Here is a 21,488-nt window from a genome sequence, read left to right on the forward strand (position 1 = left end):
TTGATTCGATGGCCATCCTGGAATGAGCGATACTGATTAATTAATTTTGCTCAAGGCTGCAGCGCATGAATCACCAGAGTAATCCAACGCCAGACCGTCAGGGGCATGAGTATGAATCAGGCGACAACCATGAGGCTTGAACATAAAGGTACTCTCGCAAGTTCTCCCTCAAAAAGGAGGAATATCCTCTAATAAAGGATAGCAAATGACCTACATCACTTTACCCACTACCCAGGATATACAAATGAAAAATTATTCGCGCACCGTAGACAAAGACATGGACCTACCATGAATACGCAGCTAGGTGTGCCCCATCCGGCACCTCCGAGTCACGGTCATGGTCCGTTTTCGGACCAAGGATATGTGTCATCTTTCTGGACCACAGAATCAATGTCAGAGGGTACAGATTCTCGCATAGGTCAACCCCCCCAAGGTAGACTCGCTATATGCGCAACCTTTCCTTGAAACGCTCACCATGTACGACCAGGGTTGTCTTACTACGGCCCATATGAGCCCACTAGCTATGAGCCCGAAGCACAAAACTTATTACCTCAGTATGTTACAAACGCTGAGGGTCAGAGCTGGACGGCACTCCACGATACGAGATCGCTGCCAGAGGTTGCAGATCCTTACCTAGGTCAAAACCCCCAAGGTAAGTTCTCTAGTGCAGCCTTTTCTTTTAAACACTTACCATGTCCGACCAGTGCTGTTGCCCTACGACACCTTCGGGTCCGGTACCTATGAGCCTGGGGCGCAAGCGTTCCTACCTCAGCATCGCTTTGAGGAGCAGAACCTGTCGGTGCTCCGTAGACTGTGGGGATCATCATCGGAGGTTGCAGGTCCTCGTCTAGTTCAATACCCCAAGGTAAGTTGTTAACGCAGCTTTTTATTATTATTAACGCTTACCATGTACGATCAGAGCTGTTGCCCTACCCTAATTCTGGGTTCACTAGCTACGAGCTCGAAGTACAAGACCTCTTGTCTCAGTATGCCGCATACTCTGAAGGACAAACCTGGCCGGCACTCTGCGATCCGTGGGTTACGCAAACGCTGCCAGAGGAAGCGGGTCCTCACCTCGGACAACCCCCTCAAGGTAAATTCGCTATGCGTGCAGCCTTTTATTTAAATACTCACCACGTACGGCCAGACCCGTCGCCCTATGGCACCGAGTCTACTAGCTATGTGCCCGGTGCACATGACATTTTACCTCAGCCTGAGCACAGCTCATACTCTGAGGAGCAGACCTGGCCGGGTTCTTCATCCAGACACGACCAATTACCGCCTCCCCCCATGGTGCAGGGCCGCCAAAACAGAGTGATGTGCGCACACCCGGGTGCGGCATATTCCTTGAGAAGGAAAACCTCACTCGCCACATCAATGAGGTACACGAGCGGAAGATTAAGGCTCGTTGTGACTATTGTGGAAGAGGGTTTACGCGCCCGTATTTGAAGAAAGACCATGTTCGTCAGGGTAAATGTAGAATTACCTAGACTGCGTTGATATCGATTATATACATATTTATGCATAAATACTCACTTTCTTGTCGAAAGGGTGGATCCCTAGAATACCAGTGTTCTTTCTACGAGGCCACTCGAATGCGCTGACCATCTTGAACCTGTGCTGCGGGTCTCACTTGCCAGGCAATAGACGTTGAGTGAGGGAATGGATGGGATCAATACGGACCTCGGGTGACCACAGGCGTGTGCCATGGTTGACCGCTGCTACTACCATGGAGCCGGACGGTATGTCGGAGAGCGCTTCGAACGTGCGCTTCACAGCAGAAGGCTCAGCGAAAAGCCTGATCGCACCAATAATAGATAAGCGGAGTGAGCCCCCCGCGAACAGGGCTATGCCTGGCATAGGGCCTTCGACCCTAAAGACTAATAAATATGGGGGTTTTTTACATATAAAAAACTGATCGCAGGGAATCTGGCCTGGAGAGTCTGAATGGTTTCAAGTTAGACATATAACGAGTGGTGACATCTGCGGCGATTCAAGGAAAGTTGGTTTTTGGAAGCGATGAAAAATTAAACATACACAGGTAGAGCTTGAACTTCAAGCTTCGACTTTGATGGTTTCAGGGATGAGCTGATCAGTGACCAGAAGTGCCATGTAAAGATCGAAATACCGTATGGCTCAAGCGACTTGCTGGCTTTGGAGAAAGAGAATGAAGGGGAACCACGATCAGGTCATATTAATTTCTACGTTCTACAAGTTCGTATTTCCCATGCATGCGTTAAAATAGCTTGTCAACGTTAATAGGCAACGACACGGATAATGTTTTTGTTCTCTTACGATTCTTTTCATGATGCCTCGTCCGTGTGAGATTGACAGTGCAATGGCTACTAGCAGACAGTGTGATAAGGTATGTGATATCGTTTGGCATGATGCGCTTGCGGCACTTGGAGCCTATGTCATGGTGGAGTTGTCTAAAGCTTCATCTTAGTTTGGATTAATTGATGCTAAATATTAATTAATTAACATCCTGCATACACTCTTCATTCTAAAAAGATCCCAATGTCTGGCTGGAAATACTCACGTCTATACTACAAATCATTTGTGCGCTCTGGGCAAAATTCGTGCGGTGAAAATGAAATTCCCGAAACTATTTCGAGTACTATACCCAGCCACAAATCCTGCATTTCAAATCACTCACTCGTAGTTAACTCAGAGGTCTCCTACACAACCGCCTTCTACGAAGATTACCTGCCCAGTTACATGTCCTGAGACCGCTGATGAAGACAGTATCGCTATCTGGTTTGCAACGTCGAGAGGCGTCGCAAATTTTTTCAACGGAGTGCTGTTATAGTAGATAAGCCACGCTAAGTAGATACGTCTCCCGGTGAAGATAACAACTCACGCAGCTAATATAGGTCCGCTGACGGCCGGATCATTCAGTGCCTCTTGTACCATTGGCGTCGGAACCCATCCAGGTGCAATACAATTCACGCGTCCCCTCGGTGCGATCTTCACAATCTCGCTTTTGAGTGTCGTCGTCAAACCATACATCATCGCTGCCAGCGCTCAGCATATAGCTGATTCACGACAAATATAAAAACTCACCACTCTTGCTGATAGCATAATCGCCATGATTTGCCTCGCCATATTTGCCTGATGTGCTCCCGATGAGCACAATTGCAGCCCTGTCTTTCACGCTTTCTGTTGCTGCACGCATGTGGCGCAAGAATTCGCGGCAGACCAGGAAGCTCGAGGTGAGGTTTGCGCCGATGGTGTGGTCCCATTGTTCAATGGTCATATCGACGATGGGTACGTCCTGGGGGTGCCATATGCCGTGGTTGACCACGATTACTGCCACAGGGCCGAACGGCGTTTCCGAGAGCGCATCGAACATACTCTTCACGGCAGACTCGGAGGAGAGGTCTGCTTGGGTACATTGAAGTGCAGGGAAGCTGACTTGAAGAGTTTGGATGGGTTTGGTGTTAGAATTGTAATGTGCAGTCACGTTTGCGCCGAGGGCTGAAAAAAGAGCTGGATGTCAGTCACATCTTTGGATGCACAAAGACGATGGAATTACACAGGTAGAGTTTGACGGTTTCAAGGCCGATGCCTCCACTTGCGCCTGGAATAAGGGTAAGGGAATCATGAACAAGCTGACGAGGGAATGACCGCACCTGTTACGAGGACGTGAATGCTTTTCAGCCCTAAATCCATTGTTTGACAAGGAAACAAGGTCAGGCTCAGGTGAGTTATTTCTACAGTGGTTAATCCCACGAATTTGCGTTTCCAAAGCCTCGGAGAGTCACTGGTTCTAAGCGAGAGAGAAGCCAAGCTGGATTATGTCTCTACGTAGTATGTATTCACAAACATTGTTGCTGTTACTCCCGCATGTCTAGGGAAGCATTTGATCTTGATGCACCTCGGGCTGGTCGTCGTGTTTTGCCACCTAATAATTCGTTATCAAAGACGTTTATCTCGAGTCGAGTGTTCCAGCTGCTGTCTTGACCGGGAAGGAGAGATAAGCTATTTGGGGTGACACCTGTGCATGTGGAAACGCAAAGTTGAATTTGCCTCCGCTGTCAGCTGCCGTCCCGTCGGAGCAGCTATTACCATAAGTGATAATGCCGGCGGTAGTTCATATTAAGGAATTGTGCCTTTGTTTCGTATGGTACGATAATTGCAGCTGGCACTTCTCCACAGTCCTTTACCACACCAGTACGACCACTACGCTTGCGACGACGGCTAAATTGCTAGAAAAAAATAAGAACTTCGAATTTAATAAAATTCCTACCGTCACAACCATGCCTCGTGTGCCGTCTGGCGACGCCTCATTTATCCATACGCTCGATGGTAACTTCGTTGACAACGCTGGTCGTACCCTTCTGCTGCGTGGCGTGAACCTGTCTGGCTCCTCCAAAGCACCCGTGAACCAGCCTTCCCAGGTCCTAGATGGATTTTGGGAAGAAGCAAAGATTGGCGGCGAGAGCTTCATAGGCCGGCCGCTAAAGCTGGATGACGCGGACGAGCACCTCACCCGCCTGCGGGGTTGGGGTTTCAATATGCTGCGCTTTCCTGTAACTTGGGAAGCCTTAGAGCATGAAGGACCGTGAGTGCTTAATCAATGTGGTCTCTAACCTGTGATGACAGTGGTCTCACCAGAGGGAAATATGACCATGATTTTATGGATTATACAATAGAAGTACTGCGGAAATGCAAAGCACACGGGTTCAAAGTTTATTTGAATCCTCACCAAGATATCGTAAGCTTCCTCACAAAAAACATTACTACGTTCTTTAACTTGCCATTCAGTGGTCTCGTTTTTCAGGCGGTTCCGGAGCACCCTATTGGACACTCGCTGCATGTGGTTTAAATCCATGTGCATTCAGTGCCACCCAAGCAGCTATAATTCACTGCGAGTATCCCACTCCCGCGTCCCGCAACCCCGCAGAAATGCCTGCCATGATATGGTCAACAAATTATGGCAGACTCATCTCGCAAACCATGTTCGCGCTCTTTTTCGGCGGCTCAACGTTCGCGCCAAAATGCATCATTGATGGGGTCAACATTCAGGAATACCTCCAGACGCACTTCGCAAATGCTTTTGCAAAGTTAGCAGAGCGAGTGGCAGCAGCCGGGGACCTTCTTGACGAAGTTGTCATCGGTTGGGATAGCATGAACGAGCCAGCAGAAGGGCTCATTTCATGGGGTGACCTCAATGCATATCCGCAGCAACAGGGTTCCACACTCAAGAAAGGCACCGTCCCATCCCCGGCGCAGAGCTTCCGTCTCGGTATGGGCCAGGTCCAGACGCTTGACAACTACTCTTTTGGCTCCATGGGTCCAAGGCGTGATGGCAGTGTCACCATCGACCCCAATGGTGTCAAGGCATGGGCCGATCCCTCAACGGAGCCAGGAAACGTTCACCCGCGCTGGGGCTGGAGACGTGACCCTGGTTGGACGCTCGGCAAATGCATATGGGCTTTACACAATGTATGGGATGTGGAGAGTGGATACGTTCTTCAGCCCGACTATTTCGCACATATTCCAGGAACGGACGAACCCGTCCATTTTCTGCGCGCCTTCTTCCTTCCCCAATACACCCTTTACCTGAAAGCAATTAGAGCGCACCACTCACGAGCCATCGCGTTCGTGCAGCCACCCGTGTTTGCACAGCCTCCTCCGATACCTGAGGAGCTGTTGCAGGGTAGGGCATGCTATTCGACGCATTATTACGATGGCCTGACTCTCGTTACACGCCACTGGAATTGGTTTAACGCTGATGCCCTTGGTCTCATACGAGGAAAATATTCAACGCAGATACAAGCCCTACGTGTAGGTGAACGCGCCATACGGAATAGCCTTCAAACCCAGCTCGGCTATCTCAAGGCAGATGCGACGCAACTTGGTGCTCTTCCATCCACTGGTCCAGCGCGGTACCCAACTATCATTGGAGAGATTGGGACACCTTTCGATATGGATGCCAAACGCTCGTATGGATACACTGATGGAGGCAAGTACAAGGGTGACTACTCACGGCAAGAGCGTGCACTTGATGCAAGTTTAAACGCGGCGGATGGCGAGAACTGCTTGAACTGGACAGTATGGACATACTGCTCCGATAGTTCACACCCGTGGGGGGATGGGTGGAATATGGAGGATCTCAGCTTATGGTGTAGCGATGACCAACGTGCAGGCGAAGCGGAAAGGGTTCCAGCCCTGCGGATACCCTCTAAATTTTCAATGGGTTCATTAGCGCCAGCACAAGCGTCGACCTTTACAATCTCAACTCTTCCAACGTATTCTTCACCTTACGCCAGCTCTAGCGTCGAAGAAAGCGAACCTATGCAGTACGAATCCGCCTCTCTCCTGTCGTTCCTTACAAACGGCGCTCGCGCCGTACGTGCTTTCTGTCGGCCATGGCCAATAGCGGTCGTTGGTACTCCTACGAACATCCAGTTCGACATATCCAAAGCGACCTTCCATCTTACTCTCAAGGTCAACGCAGAAGATATACCTGTTAACGATGACGATGACCTAATACCAGGAAAGAAAGGATTGTGGAAGGATAGTTCCTTGCCCACTGAAATTTTCTTGCCTCTCGTCCATTTTGCCTCGGACACTTGCTTAGGCAAAGCTCTCGGTTCTAACACCCAGGACCAAGTCGATGATTCCATGGATATCGGGCAAGAAGGGAACAGTCGCAGCACATCGGGAACGACCACACCTCGTGTGTATACATCATCCACGCTCACCCTTCCTGTGACTTCCCAAACAGCGCTGTCGCCAGTCATATTCAAGGACGACTGGTACGATATCGCTGTCACTGCATCCGAGGGCCGAGTGGAGCTTCTCGCGTCGGAGCAGAAGCTTCTCTGGTTTTACACTGTGCCAGCGGACGAGAAGGAGGACAAGGAGCTGACGATAGAGGTGCGCCGTTCATCGGGCGCCATCAAAGCCAGTGCGCTCGGGCTTGGGTATGCCAGTGAGAGTAGAGCGAGAGATGGGTGTGCCAGATGGTTAGAGGAGGCGGGGTTACTTGGTGAAGGGTGGTGCCCTGAGGGATGTTCAATTATGTGAATTGGCAGTCGCTTATCTTTATGCTTTCTTTCTTTCTCCAGACATCTAATGGGAGCGGTCAAATACATTCTTTGTAAGAGTTAATCAAATATACCTCTTGACTGCCTCTTGTACGATAGAATCCATACTATGTTGTTTTATTTTATCTTGACAAGCAGGTTAGCAATTCAGTTGAGCTAACTTTCAGGCATGACACGCATCTTGAATGGTTTCAAGTTTGATGAAAAATGAGGATGCCAGTGAAGTAGGGGACCCCTAGGCGAGGGGTGGAGTAGCATTATGGCTTAGTCAGCTACTCGGAGCTTTTAGTACTCTCAACCACTAGTTCTTACCTTGCTCGCGACACGCAGGCACACAGTCGCGGAAACACCGCTCCACCAGGCCAGGGGAAACCTTCATTTTCGAACGAGAAAATTGACTCCAAGTTAACGTTCTCTTTAGAAAATGAAACTCCACTAGTAAACACAAATCCGCATCTGGTTGTCACAGTTCACGACTCACAACTGCCAGTGGCAGCCTTGTCCTACGCATCATGACCCGCTCTGCAACACCATGATCTTCAATATTACCTCTGGTGGAGTTCCAAGTTGCCGTCAATGGTCTTCACCGCGAGACCGCTGCTAGTGGGTGGTACTGGGTACAACTTGTTAATACAGGTAAATCTGTTGTGTCCTGCCTCATTTTCACTGCAAGGACTTACACATAATGTTTAGATATCGGAATTCAAGGCAGACAATGGTTCGAGGCTCACCGGCACCACTGGAAGTCAGCCATACACCTTGGAGTAAACCCACTCACAACCTTTTACCAACGTCAACCTTGGCCTGCGTCATCTCAGCGTTCGGTTCATTGACTACGTAGGCGAGACACAGCGGACTTCTAGTCGACCCTTATTTGAGGATCGTTTTGGATATGGCCTCCCCAATCAACAAGTGCTTGCACGATCCGTTTCACCAAGCCAATATTATTCGCGTACCAGAGTCTCGCAAAGCTGGAGATGCGCATAGTGGATGGACTGAAAGCATACCGTGAAGATATTCTTGCGTCGCAGGACGAGGCCTACCAGGAAGAAATCGAGAAGGATTATTGTGCGTACTTGAAATATTGATGGTCCACAGTCATGTGCACTGGCTTGGCTGATTCGCACTCAGTGATCTTCATAAGGGTGGTGCACACCTTTGACAACTTTCTCCGCCTGTATGCGCGAGCTTAACCCATCGAAGTTTTGAGTGATCACGATAGAATAGATGGCTCAAATGGGACTTTTCGGGCCTTCGACTGGGCAGTCCTGACGGACAAGGAGTCCTGTTGGTGACTGCTGAAGATGCTTCTACGCGTTTTCCTGAAGCGCATTTCTGGAACCGTTTCACTAAATCTTCTACTTTACTGACCAGTATCTTCTTTCTATCATCGCCGTGAAGGTGTGCCATGCAATTGCTTCGCCATTTCTCACTTAATGACATAACATCAAGGTACGTCATTGCTAAATTCTTGTTCTCCATGAACAATTATCATTTCCTGCCAGAGAGATAAAATATCGGGCACTGTATACCTTCATTCAGATCAGTTTGCGTTGGAGGAGGAATGCCACGGTAGATCGATACTTTCATGTAGAAAGCTGATGATGGGGCTTGGACTCGCGCGCATCAGTCTTTCTCTTCGAACCTGATTGAGGACTGATTATATTCATGCATTCCTCATAGGATAGCTATGTTGTCACATAACAAGTGGATCATTGTCCTCCAGGTGCATCATTGGGCATTGATCCGCGATCCTATAGGGTATCTCGCTTGCACATACTTTGTGCACCATTCTGACTGAGTATCTCTGTAGATATTCTCCTGACTGCCATCTGGGTTCCCGGTACCGGTTGCCAATTCACGCACAATATCGCTGTCTGTGCCACTACTTTTGTCTATTCGATGCGTTTCGACTTTGTGGTAATGTGCCTTTAGATATATCAACTCGCTTGGGGCACGAATCAGGCGCGAACTAAACTGGTCGGGATGTTACTCTCCGACGGCTTAATATACTTTTTAATTGTTCATGTTCGTTTTTTTTCCTTCTAGGTATCAGAAAACTGTTGTTTTCCATGTTTGCAGTTGACTTGATCGCCACCATGTTCATGATGCTCAACCTTAATACTATCACGAGTGTCAATGCTGCAGCTGTTATTGCTTTAACGATGAGCTGATTTTCAATGACGGTGCTCATATTATTGTTAGACAATCGTAGCGGCGCTCGGCCGCGCCAGTCCCCGACCCCGCATGAAGACACTAAGACAAGATAGTCGACATCTTAGACCACCAAAAGCTCTGCCAGTACTAAAATGGTAATTGTTATCTCGACGTATTCATCCCTATTCGGGCACAAGCATTACATTGTTATTAGGGATCTGCTTGGTAACCCGCGCGGGTCGCAGGTACTACTGGGTACGGGTAGCGTAGATCCTGTGCGGATCCCTACCAGTGCTGGGACCTAGTTTCGGCTTGGCAGCCGAATGGTGGCGGGGTGGTGATACTAATAGGGCATTGCACACTTACCCAAACTAATCATTATAAAAACGATGGATGGTGAGATATCTGCACGCATTCAAACCCGCCCATTCCGATATGACCATAATCTCAGATGATCCCACTTGGTGGCCGCTCGTCAATTTTTGTCGTTTTTACAACTATTTTCTAGGTTCGCAGACTCTTAGCAATCTGGGTGCCAGTGGTGACATCTCAATATGTTTGACTATCGCTTCGCAGCTGCATGTTTTACTGCGGTGGTATACGACTGGGGTGAGGGAGATAATACCTTCCAAGGGATCATTAATATGTATACAATATTCAAGCATTAACATTCGGACAAGAAGTAAGTTCATGTTATAATGTACGCATCTCACTAAGAATGTTTTAACAGTTCGAACTGATCTTGGTGAGCGAGGTCTATATCGGAACCAAATAGAATGATGGAGTTGACTCGGGGCAGAGCCAACGTTGGTCCTTCATGACCGTTCTTTACATTTGTGTACGTTATTGCTACGGACGCAGTTGGCATGTTGCGCTGATTTCAACATATGCTAGGTACGCTACCTTGGAATACTATACTCTGTGTACGTTTGCAAGGCTATCTACATAACACTGCAGTGTACTAATAAGCCATCTCCCGCAACCAGCATCAACATCCTATGTATGTGTCCTCAAATACGTTCGCTCCTTCTGACTGGCGGGATGCAGTGTTTCTCCCTGACATCTGGATTACCGATGTAGTGCGTATCTTGCACCGATGCCTGCCATTCCCATGCAACTACTAACTACGCTCTTACACAGGGGTGAGTGATATTTTTGGTCGACTTGTGTCTTCAAGGTAACGACTTCAACAGCTGTGAGTTCATTTGAAGTATTTATTCTACCACCAAGTGACTGAGGTTTCAGGCATTATCTTTTGGTACATACAGGCATGGAACCCTGTCATCGTCAATGCCATGCTGGGCGGTGAGCTCACTTGCGGTTTCCCTATTGATATTGACTTGACTGGAATATCATTCTAGTCATCATGACTGCTCGGATAAATGCCATGTATCTGGGATCGAAAAAGTTATTCATCTTTCTTGTCGTAGTCTTGCTGGCTTCCACGATCGCCTCCGGTGCGATGATGGTAATTGCAAACCTAGGTGTTTCTGGGCGTAAGTTTTCATTATTGATGAAAGTCTGGAGTACAAGAGACTCATGGACATTTACCAGAGGAGGCTATCCTTTCCGGCTACCATACCTGCATGACCAAAATTGATACATACATGATGTATCTGACGTACGAGAGTGTGATATCTACTGCTGTGTGGGAGATCCTCACTTTGTTTCTTGCGGTCTGGATTGTTATAAAACACGTCCATCAATCACCAACAGGATCGACCATTGGGGACTGTTTCACGATATTAATAGAGAGTCACACGTTTTACTTTTTAGCGTGAGTTAAGTAATTTGAATGCTATTATATTTTTTCACTGAAGTTCCGCATTTGCTAGCTTTGCTACTATGACTTGCCTCACACTTGGCTCACTATCTCCGAGTATCAGGGTGCGCTGACCTATGACTAGCATCTGCAGCTGACTACTCTCATCATCTCTCTGCAGAACTCATCACTCATGGAACGTGATATTTACTTTGGCATTTGGGCAATTGCCCAGATGTTGCAGATGTTTGTGCTGGGACCGCGTCTGATCCTTAGCGTGCGAAAACATCACGCTAAGCTCGTGGCCAGGGCCGACGGGGGAACAGCCATGACGTCCATTGCTTTCCATGCTGGTGGAGATGCGTTGACCAGCGGAGATGCGTCGACTGGATGCGTCGACTGGAGATGTGTAGCACACAAAACGATCCAAATGATCGACCATGATACTGTGCGGGGAGCATGTATATTTATTTGTTTCGTTATGATATTTAGCTTCATCACGTCGTGTATTTTGTGTTCCGAAGTGATTTGGAGGATATAACTTACTGTACTTACTTTCTGCTACTACCTAGGACACGGTGTCCCCTAATCGATGCTTGGAGCTCGGATCTATGAATCTAGCTTTTGTGTTCCGAGTGGTTCCTTTGCGCATCGTCTACTCTAAACTTCCCTTTCCAGGGTTCAATTTTGTCCCGACAGTCTCAGCTGTATTTCAAACGTAGTTTACACAAATCCGAGACCATGATTGTGGTGCCATCCGCAATTTGTACTCTACAGCTCATCGCATTGATCGCAATTACGTCCAAAGGCTCGGAACGGGCTGGAACGGACCGGATATAATATGAACTTGTATGCTCTCGGTTGGCTCTCGGCTAGATAAAGCTCTCTCCATCACGATCATGTCCACTGCAAATTACGGAGACATCATAGAAGTAACCGCCCCTGCTGATTTTCATGTTCACCTTAGGGATGGTGAACTATCGAACCTCGTTACACCCCACGTCCACGAGGGTGGTTTCTATCTTGCCTATGTTATGGTACGTGCCGATCATCTCAGTTCATTAGACAACGGTCAATTTGATGATCACAGCCAAATCTGGTGCCCCCAATCACTACTACAGAGATGGCAATCGAATACAAGAAAAGGTTGAAGGATTACTCGGGATCATCCAAAGTGGAGTTCCTCATGACACTCTATCTTTCCGATGCTCTCCATCCCAGCGATGTCAAAAATTGGAAGGCTGCGGGTATCGTGGGCGTCAAATCATATCCCCGTGGCGTGACTACAAATTCGGACGAGGGAATCGAGAGTTATGATAAATACGACGAACTATTCAAAGCGATGGAGGTGCACGGCATCGTGCTTAATCTTCACGGAGAAATTCCATCAGATCACTCCAAAAACATTTGCGTCCTCAACGCTGAGGAACGTTTCCTTCCCGTTCTCGCAAACCTAGCCAACAAATACCCTAAACTGCGTATCGTTCTCGAACATGCGACAACTGCAGCTGCGGTCAACGCTGTCAAAGCCTGCGGTGACAATGTCGCATGCACAATCACAGCACACCACCTCGCCCTCACAGTAGATGACTGGGCAGGCCAATCTTTCCACTTCTGTAAACCTGTTGCCAAATTTCCAGATGATCGTCACGCCCTTCGAGAAGCTATCAAATCCGGCAACAAGAAATTCTTCCTCGGTTCTGATTCTGCACCGCATCCGAGCCTTTCAAAATCGACAGCAACAGCGACAAGCGGGTGTGCAGCAGGGGTTTATACATCTCCTATTCTTCTCCCCCTCGTCGCGCACCTCCTCGATTCGTTCGGAGCGATCGACAGGTTGGCTGATTTTACGAGTAATTTTGGGCGCGGATTTTATCAGATTCCGGCGGATTCAGACGCTCCGAAGGTTCTGGTCGAGAAGGTGCAAGGGGTGAGCGTGCAAGCTGAATATAGTAACGAGTGGAAGACAGTCGTGCCTTTCTGGGCAAACAGACAGATCGAGTGGCAGATTGTAAATGTCAAGGAATGATTGGGGGCGAGATGTTCGAAGGCGAGAAGGAACGACTGTCTTCGTTCGTGCATGGTCTGACTACGGGAGACTGGTTCTCGCCCACACTTTGATTCGAACATGTACTTAGTATATAGCATACAAGAAGTCCACTCACCTTGTGAGCCACATCATCTCCTTACTTGCCGACTTAGCTTGCAGCTGCGGGTTGGCACGCTCTCAAGGAGCTAGTCTTTGCCACCGCCTTAAATTAGCCAATTAGTATCTGCTCTCCACAGCGCAGACTGTGTCAATTGCTTGATGGATTTCATCAGTACTTTACCTGTGTATAAATGATATCGATGGCAATGGAGTCGGAGCCTTCCACTTAGGCGTCTCATATCAAGTTCTGCCAAGCTGAAGCCGGCACGTCAACATGATTGTTTGGGAGCATATTGTCATGGACTTGGACCACTGCTCATAGCTATCATCCAGACGAGACTCTCGCGATAGTCCGACATAGCCAACTTGCATGGATGACTTTGATCAAAATTGGAATTTCGCGTTAATTGCGTCACCAATACTTGCATCGTTCCAAGCAAGAGGATGGTCCTCGAGAATGGTGCATGAAGAATAAAGTTTCCCCTGACACACAACACAAGTGAATGTGCGCGAATCTCGGTACCTGAGGGCACCGGCAAATAGAGATTTTTACATCCCCCATGTTTAGCTTATGATCGCCCATGGAATACATACCTGTTAGTCGTCGGCCCTTACATGCCACGCCGAGTACAAGGAATGTAATTCCGATACATAAGTGCAAGCCTCCGGTAAACCGAAGCTCAAAAAGGTATAAACCAGCGCAAAACAGGGAACAAAGCTGATCCTTGCTTCAGTGACTCGCTGCCACCAATGAACGGATCGAGAGCAGAACATCATGACTTGATCAACCACGGCTTGTTGGCGATTGTCCAGTCATCGATGAGCTGCCAAAAATGCGCCACGACAGACTTATCAATGTGTCGTCTGTGAGGATCGATCTAGCAAGATGTTGTAAACCTGAATAAAAAGAGGGGAAGACTAAGGCATACCTTCAGTTCCGTGACATTCCAGTCTTTGATTTTTGTGTTGGGCGGGTCATTTGCCCATGAGACGTATACGCCTTTCACTAGAGCAGCCCACGATCATTAACGTTTAGAATTAGCTAGGAGAACCACGTACCGTGATGGAACAGAGCTCGGGGCTCACTCCACCGATACGGACGGAACTGCCATGCTTGACCAGTGGTCATCACGCAGACAACACGTTCCCATGCATCCGCACCAAATTTCTGCAATGCATCAGTGCTATCAACAACAAAGTACCGTTGAATGTCCCCGCGAGACGTAGACGTAGGTTGTGAAGATGAGGAAGGTGGTACACGCCGCCTGTCGATGTGAATAACATCCTCAGCACGGGAGTTGCCTGCAGCTGCAGCACGTTCACGCGCCGCCGAGGAAGACTCAAATCTACGAGAAAAAGACATCAAATGGGAGAAGTATTTAGTGTGCAGAGCAGAACGTACAGTGATTCTTGAAGGAAACGCTTGACGTTATGCATAGTTATAAGGGCAGTCGGAGAAGAGGAAATCATGATGATAGGATACAGATTTTCTGCGGCCAATTTAAAGTTTTGAGCAAGATGTCTGAGATGAGGACCTACTAGCTTTGCGGGACTGCATGGGAGTACCAGCAGTTGGTGCAGGAACTGAGGTAGCCCCAGGTTTTGTTTCCTTAAGCTTCTTCAACTTTTCAGAGTATATAGCTCGTAAGGCAGAGAAGTTCTGAAACGCGGTTGGTGAAACAAATACGGGATGAGATTCAAACTTACGTTCGGTTTTGTTCCTCGTAGAACGGTATTCCTGTCGCGCAGCTCAACTTCGTTCTGTTTGATCCGTTTTACAACTTCGACATCTTGTTGATCAGCAACGTAACGTCGCTTTGAAGGAGTGGTGGTGGTGTCAGCAGCATGCGCTGCGCGCTTCGGGGTGATGAGGGGTATGGTGGCTGCACCGGGGTGAGTAGGTGTGCCTGGAGGTGTTGTTGACTCTGCTGCTGCAGGAAGCTCGATGACAACTCCCAGGTCGAGTATACATGTCCACGCACCTGTAAGTGACACCATTCTTTTCAAGTCATTTACCTTGCCTCCAGCCATTCAACAATGCTTTTCCTCTCCGTAACACTCACGAAGCCCACTGCAAGACCATGGTCTCGAGCCTGTTTCATGTATTCTGCAGCAGGCGCATCGCGGAGGAGCCATGCTAAATATACAGCTTCAAGGGTAAAGAAGTCCGACGGTGAAGATGCAGAGGTTCCAGGCTTCGAATAGCGAGTTGTAGTTGATTTTAGAAGCGAAAGAGTTGGAGACAGAACGATGTGGGATGCAGAGAGAAGGGAAGTTGTCGGCTCAGAATTTGCGACATATGTTATTGAAGATTTGGTTTTGATCGCATGGCGTAGAGCCAATAGCGGGTCTGAGTCCATCATTGAGCTCATTGTGTGTTGGTGAACAAGAAAGCACTGTCAATAACAAGTCAATAAGTAACTCTTGAAACCCAACGGTCCACAGCGCTAAAAGGGGCTTACATAATAGGATTGAGCGACCCCTCGATGTGCGGTCGGCAACTTGGACGGAGAGTGAGAACAAGCTTGGTTCAGCAATCCGCAACTGCGACTGTTTCGGAAGGTGGTGTAAGTTGCGCTGTCGTGCTTGTCGAAGACGTTTCGTTCTGCTTGTTTACGTTTCTCCTGGTAGTCTATTGACAGTTTTCTCGGGTGTTGGTCTAGGTCCGACGGCTCTGAGCTGACGCGCGGATTCGGCATCGTGCTTCTAGACCAGTATCTTTGACATTTCACTTTGCTCTGCTCTGACTAGCAAGAATCTGGCCCCGTACCATACATCGACATGGCTACAGTCAAACTTGCTACCCTTGTTATTCGAGTGAGTCGAGCCATACCCTCCTGCATTAACTCGAGGTCTCAGTCCAGATGTGACAGACACTTGCCAAGCCCATCTCTTCACAACTAAAGAACCAGGCAAAGCAGTATGTGCAGTGGTTTAGCTTTTGTTGATTTTGATTTTGATCCTGAGACTTTTCTAGGCACGAAACCTTCCGTTCGATATGTATCTCCCTTGCTCAGAGGATGCATATGACCGAAGTTAAGCTGAGGACGAATATCCTCGGTGAACCGGCCAGGCAACATGTCAAGCCATTATCAGAAACGAGGTGTGCACTGCGTCATTCCCATATCCCATTCTCTTTCATTCGCATCTCAGAGCAGTCGAAAACGGTGCCAACACATTAGCAGAAGGTTTCCTGTTTTCAGTCGCCGCACTATTAATAATAGGCGAGACATGGCGATCGTCTCGAAGTCAGTCTAAACAGCGAGGTGACGTTAACGAACGGATTGAGGAGCTCTCTTCGAACGTTGCATCACTCACAGAGCGCCTGGAGAGAATCCAGGAAAGCTTGGGGGATGTCGAATCAGAACGTGCGCGGAATAATGAGCTGGCGAGGATTGTTGAGCGGGTGGTGGAGATCGGCCTTCGAGGCGGATGGGCAGAGTTTGAAGATACGCCATTGAAGATTCCCAGGGTGGAGCTTGCACCGACCTCGTCGAGGGTACCACCCTGACATAGACCGTCATGAGTCAACTTCACAGCTAGAATACCTGTGCCCTCTCAATCTGTGTAGAGGTCGTTCGAGTTCTTGCTCGGACTTTGACCACTTGCTTACGTTGCTAATTCTAGGGGATGTCTCTCCGCATAGTCCTCGCCATATCCCTTTACCTATCTACACCCGAACAATTAATATTATGCAGCTCCTCTCAAAACCATTTGACACAGGAAAGGACTTGCTGCAGTGTATGACGGTATTCATTTCAACACTGAAAAGTGGAATTATCCTTGGATCACGCGAGCCTTTAGAGAAGAGCGATCACACATAATTTTATCCCCAAAACTGCGACCTTTGTCCCTGAGTTCAAGTGTACTTGAAGTTGATATTAGCAATTAACGGTATTACATAATCGGGGACGGGCGCCCTACGCTGCGCCGCTACGTTTCATTGCCCACATCCTGCCCACACCACAGGCAGGTGTAAGAATCGAGCTTGTTCGTCCAAGTGACAGAAGTATGTAAAATATGCACATTCGATACTAGGAATGACTGTCTTCTTTCTGTTTATTGGGTGCGCGAGGTCCCACTGCGTGACGACCTTCCATATTAGTCACGGATGTCGGCTATTCACTTCACTTTGACCCATCCCATACTTATAGACAACCAATCCCTCCAACTATCATTCACCAGCATGCAGCTCGCAAAAATGCTCCGGACTAGGGTTCTAAATTTATGAGCAATGTCATGGCATAAATCCTAGGAGAGGTTTACCCTGATCGGGCGGGCCTGCCAGAATCATGGGTATGAACCTGCCAGGCCATCCACGAGCTCGAACCCACCAGACCTGCCATTGTCATGGAGCATAGATAAAAACTTCGAACATTTGTGGCCGATTCCACACTCACAAAGGATAGCAATATTCTGTCACATTCACACCACTTCTCTTACCATTGGAATCTCCAAATGTATAAGTAAGCTTACTTACGTTTCGTAGACGAGTACATGAACTTATCATAAATTCATCCAGATCGATGCACCAAATACCGTCGTCTTCGCGGCTAGGGAAGATGCCTGATCGAGATCCAATGAGACTGGCCTTACAGTCAGGTCTTGAATACCTTGACAGGTTAGACCGTCGTGTTCACAAGGAAATTCAAGAGACCCGCAGCTGCTTTTTAAAGCTTCTTGATAACTGCCAGTCAGATGTCACGATGGGGGATTCGGGCGGACATGATAGTACCGTCGACCCCCAGGCAGCACTCGGTGATTTCAATGCTATTCTTGATAATGTTATTTCGGCGTCGTTTGCGGCTTTGCGAGACCGCTTCTGCGTGTTACAGCCAGCACGCTATAGTACATCTTTTGGGGTCGCGGGATGGCTATCAGAGGGTACAAGCACTCCCCTTGGTCAACCTCCTCAAGGTAAGTTTGCCATATGCGCAGCCATTCCTTGAAACACTTACCATGTACAACTAGGCCTATTGCCTGGCAGCACCTCCAGTTTCGCCAACTATGGGCCCGTTGCTCAACCTTTCCTACCTCAGCCTCAGCACAGCACGTACCTTGAGGCCTTCTCAGTAATCTACGACCCGCGTGATACGCAATTGCTGCCGGAGGGTACGTATCCTGTCGATCAGGATGAAGTACAGGTCCTAGCAGATCTAATGGAGGTCAATGTTGAGAAAGCTACCCTCGCAGACTTGCTGGAGAGCGATATTGACATCGATGGGATTGACTTCGATCTCGAAGGTCCGACAGAATCCGTGTGTGATGCTCGAGCCGTTATGCAAGTTCCCAAGGTATGTTGTCGTTAACCAGCGTGGCTATCAATATTCCTACTGAACGTTCGTGTAGGACTTGTCAATCGACAATTTCTGCGTCCCATCGAAAGAACGCCTTATCATCGCACCCGGAGTAGTCGCTACGAGGGTCCGCCCCCGATGTGATGGATTTCCTCGTCAAGTATTTAACCCAAAGGACATTGAATGTCTCAGTTCTCCTATAGCACCTCTCAATGACGTGTGTATTAACGGTTGCGCTACGCTCCTCTATTCCCAGCTAAAAATCCCAACTGTGGACTGTGCTATATTATCCACCTACGATCTTCCGCGCATCCGTTCCAATGCACCTGACGAGGTCATCTGGCGCAACACATCCTGGACTCGCTATTGGGAGAAAAATATGTGGGTCCTCCCAATCCATCGACCATCCGACGTCGGCCATTGGGTAATCTGTATAATTTACTTCCGAACCAAAGAACTGCATCTGTTTGACAGCCTTGCGGATCAGAACCCTTGGGAAAGCGATGGAAAGGTGTGTTCTTTTATTTTTTATTCTGCTATAACCAAATGACCAAAACGTTGGTTTACAGGATATCATGAAGTTGGTTGGACGGTTCCTCACGGTAGCACGTCAACGGCACAGCGGCGTTCAAATTGATCTCGAGGGCTGGCAAACTCGGGCGTTAAACGTAGGTTATATTACTCACGCTAGGTAATGTTGCCCGCTGACCTAGTTGAATAAGGTTAACCCATGCCAGAGTAACACTTATGATTGCGGCCTGTGGGTATTGGCAGCCATGATCGCTGTGTTGCGCGGGCGGCATGTTACAGGCCTTCTTGAGGAACAAATGAGTGACTTTCGGCATTATCTCTGTAGTTTAGTCCTTTCCCTACCCGCACGAACTTAATGTGATTGTATTACTATTCCATTGAATATATTGATTCTGCTTGAGTCCTTGACCAATGAAGTTACCCACTCTTGATAGTTCAGCATGAGCCTCTCCTCCGCCTCTTGAATCTTACTCTTACATAGTATGTGACTTTTCTTGGTCTCCTTGAATGCTTTTTGCAAATGCTCTTAATCTCGCAGACGTGACCGGGCGTAATAATGGATCACTCCCCATGGGTGGGTAATTCGTGTACTGTAGACCTTGCGACGCAGATCAATTTGGCAAGTCTTCTGTGCCACGCGTGATTGGAGGAACGATCGCACATTGCATCCAGATGTTTACGTGAAAAATTGTGTACGTCGTCAGCAGCCGCCCTGAATGAAAAACTTGTTCACGACACTATGATTCCGGGAAATGCAAGGATCTATGTAATCGAGCCATGCTTCTCGTGCGTGCGATGCAGTCAAAAGGTTGTTAAACGAAATCAACCCAAATATAATAAAACTGCATTTCCTCAGGATCATCTGTGTGTCCTGCACCCACCAGTAGTGACGTCAATGCAAATGGGCATATCAACACGAGTTATCGAAACACATGGCCACGCTAGCAGAAACGGAGGTGTTACACTCATATTCCGCAGTCTCGTTTTGGGTCTGTGATTGATCAATGGCGAGGTGGGAATTGAAACGTTCGCTTCCGTACATGTACGCAAGACAGAGCACAGGTCGAGCACGCAGCGCTCATATATTGAGCACCGTCGGTAAACCAGCTAACTTCATTTTGACTCCTATTTCCAACAAGTAATCAAGACACTAATATGATTAAGCTTTTGGCCTGAATATAGAATATGTTGCGTTACGACTAACCTCTGTCTGGGTTTTTGCTTTCTGCCAGTCGTCACCTGATTAAGAAAGTTGACACGTAGAACTGAGATGATTGGCTGATGGCATACCCCACACATAGATACCATGCCGCAAAACGAGAATACCAGCGGCCCTGGGATACTTCTCCATGGCTTCTTTCATGCTGTCCTTAAGGTCTTCTTCGTTAGGCGTATTATCGATGATTGGGACCTCGAGGGTATCGAGATATGAAAGGGTTGGGCCATTTCCACCAATCCGGACGCCCTTGATCATCTTTCCAAAGATCAATGAAGGAAAGATAAAAAGCAAAATCTCAGTACCTCCTGTAAACAATATCAGTATGAAATGTTCACAACATAGTACTAACCCAACTCACTTGATGAGAAATTCTGAACATCTTCTCTTTCTCCCAAAGTAGTGTTGCCATCACCGCGTTCTGAGAATGAGTGTGTATACACGAGCTAGCATTACGAATCGTAAAAGCATTCCAGAAAAGCGGGGTGCATGCAGATTCTTTCAAGTTCAACTTGGGGCGACGGAGGAAAATCCTATCGGTATGTGGAGATGGCTCTGCCTGTGGATAAGGCAGGACGAATATATGTGAAGGCTCGATGCGCTCTTTCTGTACGCCTGAGGGGGCGATGTACACTTTATCGCTACCGAAACCTTCTCAGCACGCGTAAGGTGCAGCAGACAAGAAACGAACTGAGTACGAATACAGATACCCCCACCAGTACCGGTCACCCATCCCAATCTGTAGAAGGATGCGCATAGTTCTGATATAAGATTTGCAGGCTGATCATCAGCGATGCGATTCATGATCAGCATCGTAGGTCGAACCAATATTTAACAGATACGGCTCACATGTAGAGGATCAGTGGACGTTACAAGAGCATCTTCTTGTTCTGTGCTTGCAGACATTGTATTCGATGGTAGATGCCAATTGCCAATTGGGATCAAAGTCCGGCAATAACATAGAACTAGTTGACCCTAACCCATTAATGGTAGGTAGTGACTCAACTAGATAAGCTCGCATAACCGGCGGCTCGGAGGCTATTGTGGAGCCCATTATGCTATGTTGCTGCGCGTCTTTTGCTGTTCCTATCTGTCCTCTCCCACATCTCCCTGTTCTGCGCATTATGCATAAGTGGTATTCCCGAGGGAAATCTGGTCCAACCCTGTAATTGCGGTGTAACCCGGGAGGTCGCGTATACTGGATCTAGACTCGGAAGCACGGCCTAAACAGTCTTTAGATTTATGGGTCAATGGTAGGAAGTCCGGCAGGCATGAGCTGTGCTGGAATACACACCACGCGTGAGCCTGTACCGGCGGCAGC

At 48.1% G+C, this 21,488-nt stretch overlaps 10 protein-coding genes across 10 annotated transcripts; 6 read left to right on the forward strand and 4 right to left on the reverse strand.

Moving 5' to 3' along the window:
• Positions 1-288: 288 nt before the first annotated feature.
• BJ212DRAFT_1303867 (uncharacterized protein) lies at positions 289-1,449 on the forward strand (the record flags this gene model as incomplete). The annotated part of the gene is made up of 5 exons (XM_041333501.1): positions 289-340; positions 488-652; positions 705-865; positions 922-1,093; positions 1,148-1,449. 5 exons carry the CDS (start codon positions 289-291, stop codon positions 1,447-1,449), a joined length of 852 nt encoding a protein of 283 aa, XP_041187436.1.
• A 1,003-nt stretch (positions 1,450-2,452) lies between these two features.
• On the reverse strand, positions 2,453-3,477 carry BJ212DRAFT_1390466 (uncharacterized protein). The gene is made up of 4 exons (XM_041336987.1): positions 3,320-3,477; positions 3,064-3,268; positions 2,861-3,014; positions 2,453-2,800 (listed from the first exon to the last, which is right to left on the reverse strand). The coding sequence occupies exons 1-4, from the start codon at positions 3,350-3,352 to the stop codon at positions 2,668-2,670; spliced, it is 525 nt and encodes a 174-aa protein (XP_041187437.1). The 5' UTR covers positions 3,353-3,477; the 3' UTR covers positions 2,453-2,667.
• Positions 3,478-4,259: 782 nt separating this feature from the next.
• BJ212DRAFT_1303869 (glycoside hydrolase superfamily) lies at positions 4,260-7,035 on the forward strand (the record flags this gene model as incomplete). The annotated part of the gene is made up of 3 exons (XM_041333502.1): positions 4,260-4,564; positions 4,606-4,717; positions 4,768-7,035. The coding sequence occupies 3 exons, from the start codon at positions 4,260-4,262 to the stop codon at positions 7,033-7,035; spliced, it is 2,685 nt and encodes an 894-aa protein (XP_041187438.1).
• A 183-nt stretch (positions 7,036-7,218) lies between these two features.
• On the reverse strand, positions 7,219-8,516 carry BJ212DRAFT_1303870 (uncharacterized protein; the record flags this gene model as incomplete). Its single annotated transcript, XM_041333503.1, has 7 exons — positions 7,219-7,290; positions 7,368-7,428; positions 7,605-7,721; positions 7,834-7,888; positions 8,012-8,026; positions 8,063-8,094; positions 8,212-8,516. The coding sequence occupies 7 exons, from the start codon at positions 8,514-8,516 to the stop codon at positions 7,219-7,221; spliced, it is 657 nt and encodes a 218-aa protein (XP_041187439.1).
• Positions 8,517-9,546: 1,030 nt separating this feature from the next.
• On the forward strand, positions 9,547-10,135 carry BJ212DRAFT_1390486 (uncharacterized protein). Its single transcript, XM_041336988.1, has 6 exons — positions 9,547-9,608; positions 9,664-9,720; positions 9,789-9,894; positions 9,943-9,957; positions 10,012-10,050; positions 10,107-10,135. The coding sequence occupies exons 1-3, from the start codon at positions 9,602-9,604 to the stop codon at positions 9,878-9,880; spliced, it is 156 nt and encodes a 51-aa protein (XP_041187440.1). The 5' UTR covers positions 9,547-9,601; the 3' UTR covers positions 9,881-9,894; positions 9,943-9,957; positions 10,012-10,050; positions 10,107-10,135.
• A 1,708-nt stretch (positions 10,136-11,843) lies between these two features.
• Positions 11,844-13,337, forward strand: BJ212DRAFT_1390504 (dihydroorotase). The gene is made up of 2 exons (XM_041336989.1): positions 11,844-12,011; positions 12,065-13,337. Exons 1-2 carry the CDS (start codon positions 11,874-11,876, stop codon positions 13,001-13,003), a joined length of 1,077 nt encoding a protein of 358 aa, XP_041187441.1. The 5' UTR covers positions 11,844-11,873; the 3' UTR covers positions 13,004-13,337.
• A 167-nt stretch (positions 13,338-13,504) lies between these two features.
• Positions 13,505-15,483, reverse strand: BJ212DRAFT_1541762 (RNA polymerase II-associated protein; the record flags this gene model as incomplete). The annotated part of the gene is made up of 8 exons (XM_041341849.1): positions 13,505-14,001; positions 14,053-14,129; positions 14,183-14,469; positions 14,526-14,613; positions 14,663-14,783; positions 14,831-14,973; positions 15,013-15,139; positions 15,160-15,483. The coding sequence occupies 8 exons, from the start codon at positions 15,481-15,483 to the stop codon at positions 13,897-13,899; spliced, it is 1,272 nt and encodes a 423-aa protein (XP_041187442.1). The 3' UTR covers positions 13,505-13,896.
• Positions 15,470-16,976, forward strand: BJ212DRAFT_1390519 (OPA3-domain-containing protein). The gene is made up of 7 exons (XM_041336990.1): positions 15,470-15,522; positions 15,586-15,690; positions 15,755-15,940; positions 15,997-16,043; positions 16,101-16,226; positions 16,277-16,645; positions 16,751-16,976. Exons 3-6 carry the CDS (start codon positions 15,905-15,907, stop codon positions 16,632-16,634), a joined length of 567 nt encoding a protein of 188 aa, XP_041187443.1. The 5' UTR covers positions 15,470-15,522; positions 15,586-15,690; positions 15,755-15,904; the 3' UTR covers positions 16,635-16,645; positions 16,751-16,976.
• A 272-nt stretch (positions 16,977-17,248) lies between these two features.
• Positions 17,249-19,360, forward strand: BJ212DRAFT_1390522 (uncharacterized protein). The gene is made up of 6 exons (XM_041336991.1): positions 17,249-17,589; positions 17,646-18,040; positions 18,095-18,417; positions 18,473-18,931; positions 18,990-19,088; positions 19,143-19,360. Exons 1-6 carry the CDS (start codon positions 17,582-17,584, stop codon positions 19,305-19,307), a joined length of 1,449 nt encoding a protein of 482 aa, XP_041187444.1. The 5' UTR covers positions 17,249-17,581; the 3' UTR covers positions 19,308-19,360.
• Positions 19,361-19,581: 221 nt separating this feature from the next.
• On the reverse strand, positions 19,582-21,141 carry BJ212DRAFT_1390527 (Methylthioribulose-1-phosphate dehydratase). The gene is made up of 7 exons (XM_041336992.1): positions 21,017-21,141; positions 20,859-20,947; positions 20,529-20,808; positions 20,242-20,428; positions 20,156-20,190; positions 19,992-20,101; positions 19,582-19,942 (listed from the first exon to the last, which is right to left on the reverse strand). Exons 1-6 carry the CDS (start codon positions 21,071-21,073, stop codon positions 20,030-20,032), a joined length of 720 nt encoding a protein of 239 aa, XP_041187445.1. The 5' UTR covers positions 21,074-21,141; the 3' UTR covers positions 19,582-19,942; positions 19,992-20,029.
• Between the last annotated feature and the right edge of the window lie 347 nt (positions 21,142-21,488).

This window comes from Suillus subaureus (genome assembly GCF_016647635.1).
Source record: "Suillus subaureus strain MN1 chromosome Unknown BJ212scaffold_50, whole genome shotgun sequence".
Taxonomy (NCBI): domain Eukaryota; kingdom Fungi; phylum Basidiomycota; class Agaricomycetes; order Boletales; family Suillaceae; genus Suillus; species Suillus subaureus.

Coding starts and splice junctions, on each gene's coding strand:
- BJ212DRAFT_1390466 (XM_041336987.1), bottom strand. CDS start 3,352: ATGTTCGATGCGCTCTCGGAAACGCCGTTCGGC. Junction 3,269..3,319: donor TCTCGGAAACGCCGTTCGGC/CCTGTGGCAGTA, acceptor CCCCAGGACGTA/CCCATCGTCGATATGACCAT. Junction 3,015..3,063: donor TTATGCTATCAGCAAGAGTG/GTGAGTTTTTAT, acceptor GAGCGCTGGCAG/CGATGATGTATGGTTTGACG.
- BJ212DRAFT_1390486 (XM_041336988.1), top strand. Junction 9,721..9,788: donor TTTTTACAACTATTTTCTAG/GTTCGCAGACTC, acceptor ATCGCTTCGCAG/CTGCATGTTTTACTGCGGTG.
- BJ212DRAFT_1390504 (XM_041336989.1), top strand. CDS start 11,874: ATGTCCACTGCAAATTACGGAGACATCATAGAAGTAACCGCCCCTGCT. Junction 12,012..12,064: donor TCTATCTTGCCTATGTTATG/GTACGTGCCGAT, acceptor TGATGATCACAG/CCAAATCTGGTGCCCCCAAT.
- BJ212DRAFT_1390519 (XM_041336990.1), top strand. CDS start 15,905: ATGGCTACAGTCAAACTTGCTACCCTTGTTATTCGA. Junction 15,941..15,996: donor TTGCTACCCTTGTTATTCGA/GTGAGTCGAGCC, acceptor CAGATGTGACAG/ACACTTGCCAAGCCCATCTC. Junction 16,227..16,276: donor AAGCCATTATCAGAAACGAG/GTGTGCACTGCG, acceptor TTCGCATCTCAG/AGCAGTCGAAAACGGTGCCA.
- BJ212DRAFT_1390522 (XM_041336991.1), top strand. Junction 18,932..18,989: donor CTTGGGAAAGCGATGGAAAG/GTGTGTTCTTTT, acceptor GTTGGTTTACAG/GATATCATGAAGTTGGTTGG. Junction 19,089..19,142: donor GGCAAACTCGGGCGTTAAAC/GTAGGTTATATT, acceptor TAGTTGAATAAG/GTTAACCCATGCCAGAGTAA.
- BJ212DRAFT_1390527 (XM_041336992.1), bottom strand. CDS start 21,073: ATGTCTGCAAGCACAGAACAAGAAGATGCTCTTGTAACGTCCACTGAT. Junction 20,948..21,016: donor CGTCCACTGATCCTCTACAT/GTGAGCCGTATC, acceptor GCTGATGATCAG/CCTGCAAATCTTATATCAGA. Junction 20,102..20,155: donor AAGCAAAAACCCAGACAGAG/GTTAGTCGTAAC, acceptor TAATCATATTAG/TGTCTTGATTACTTGTTGGA.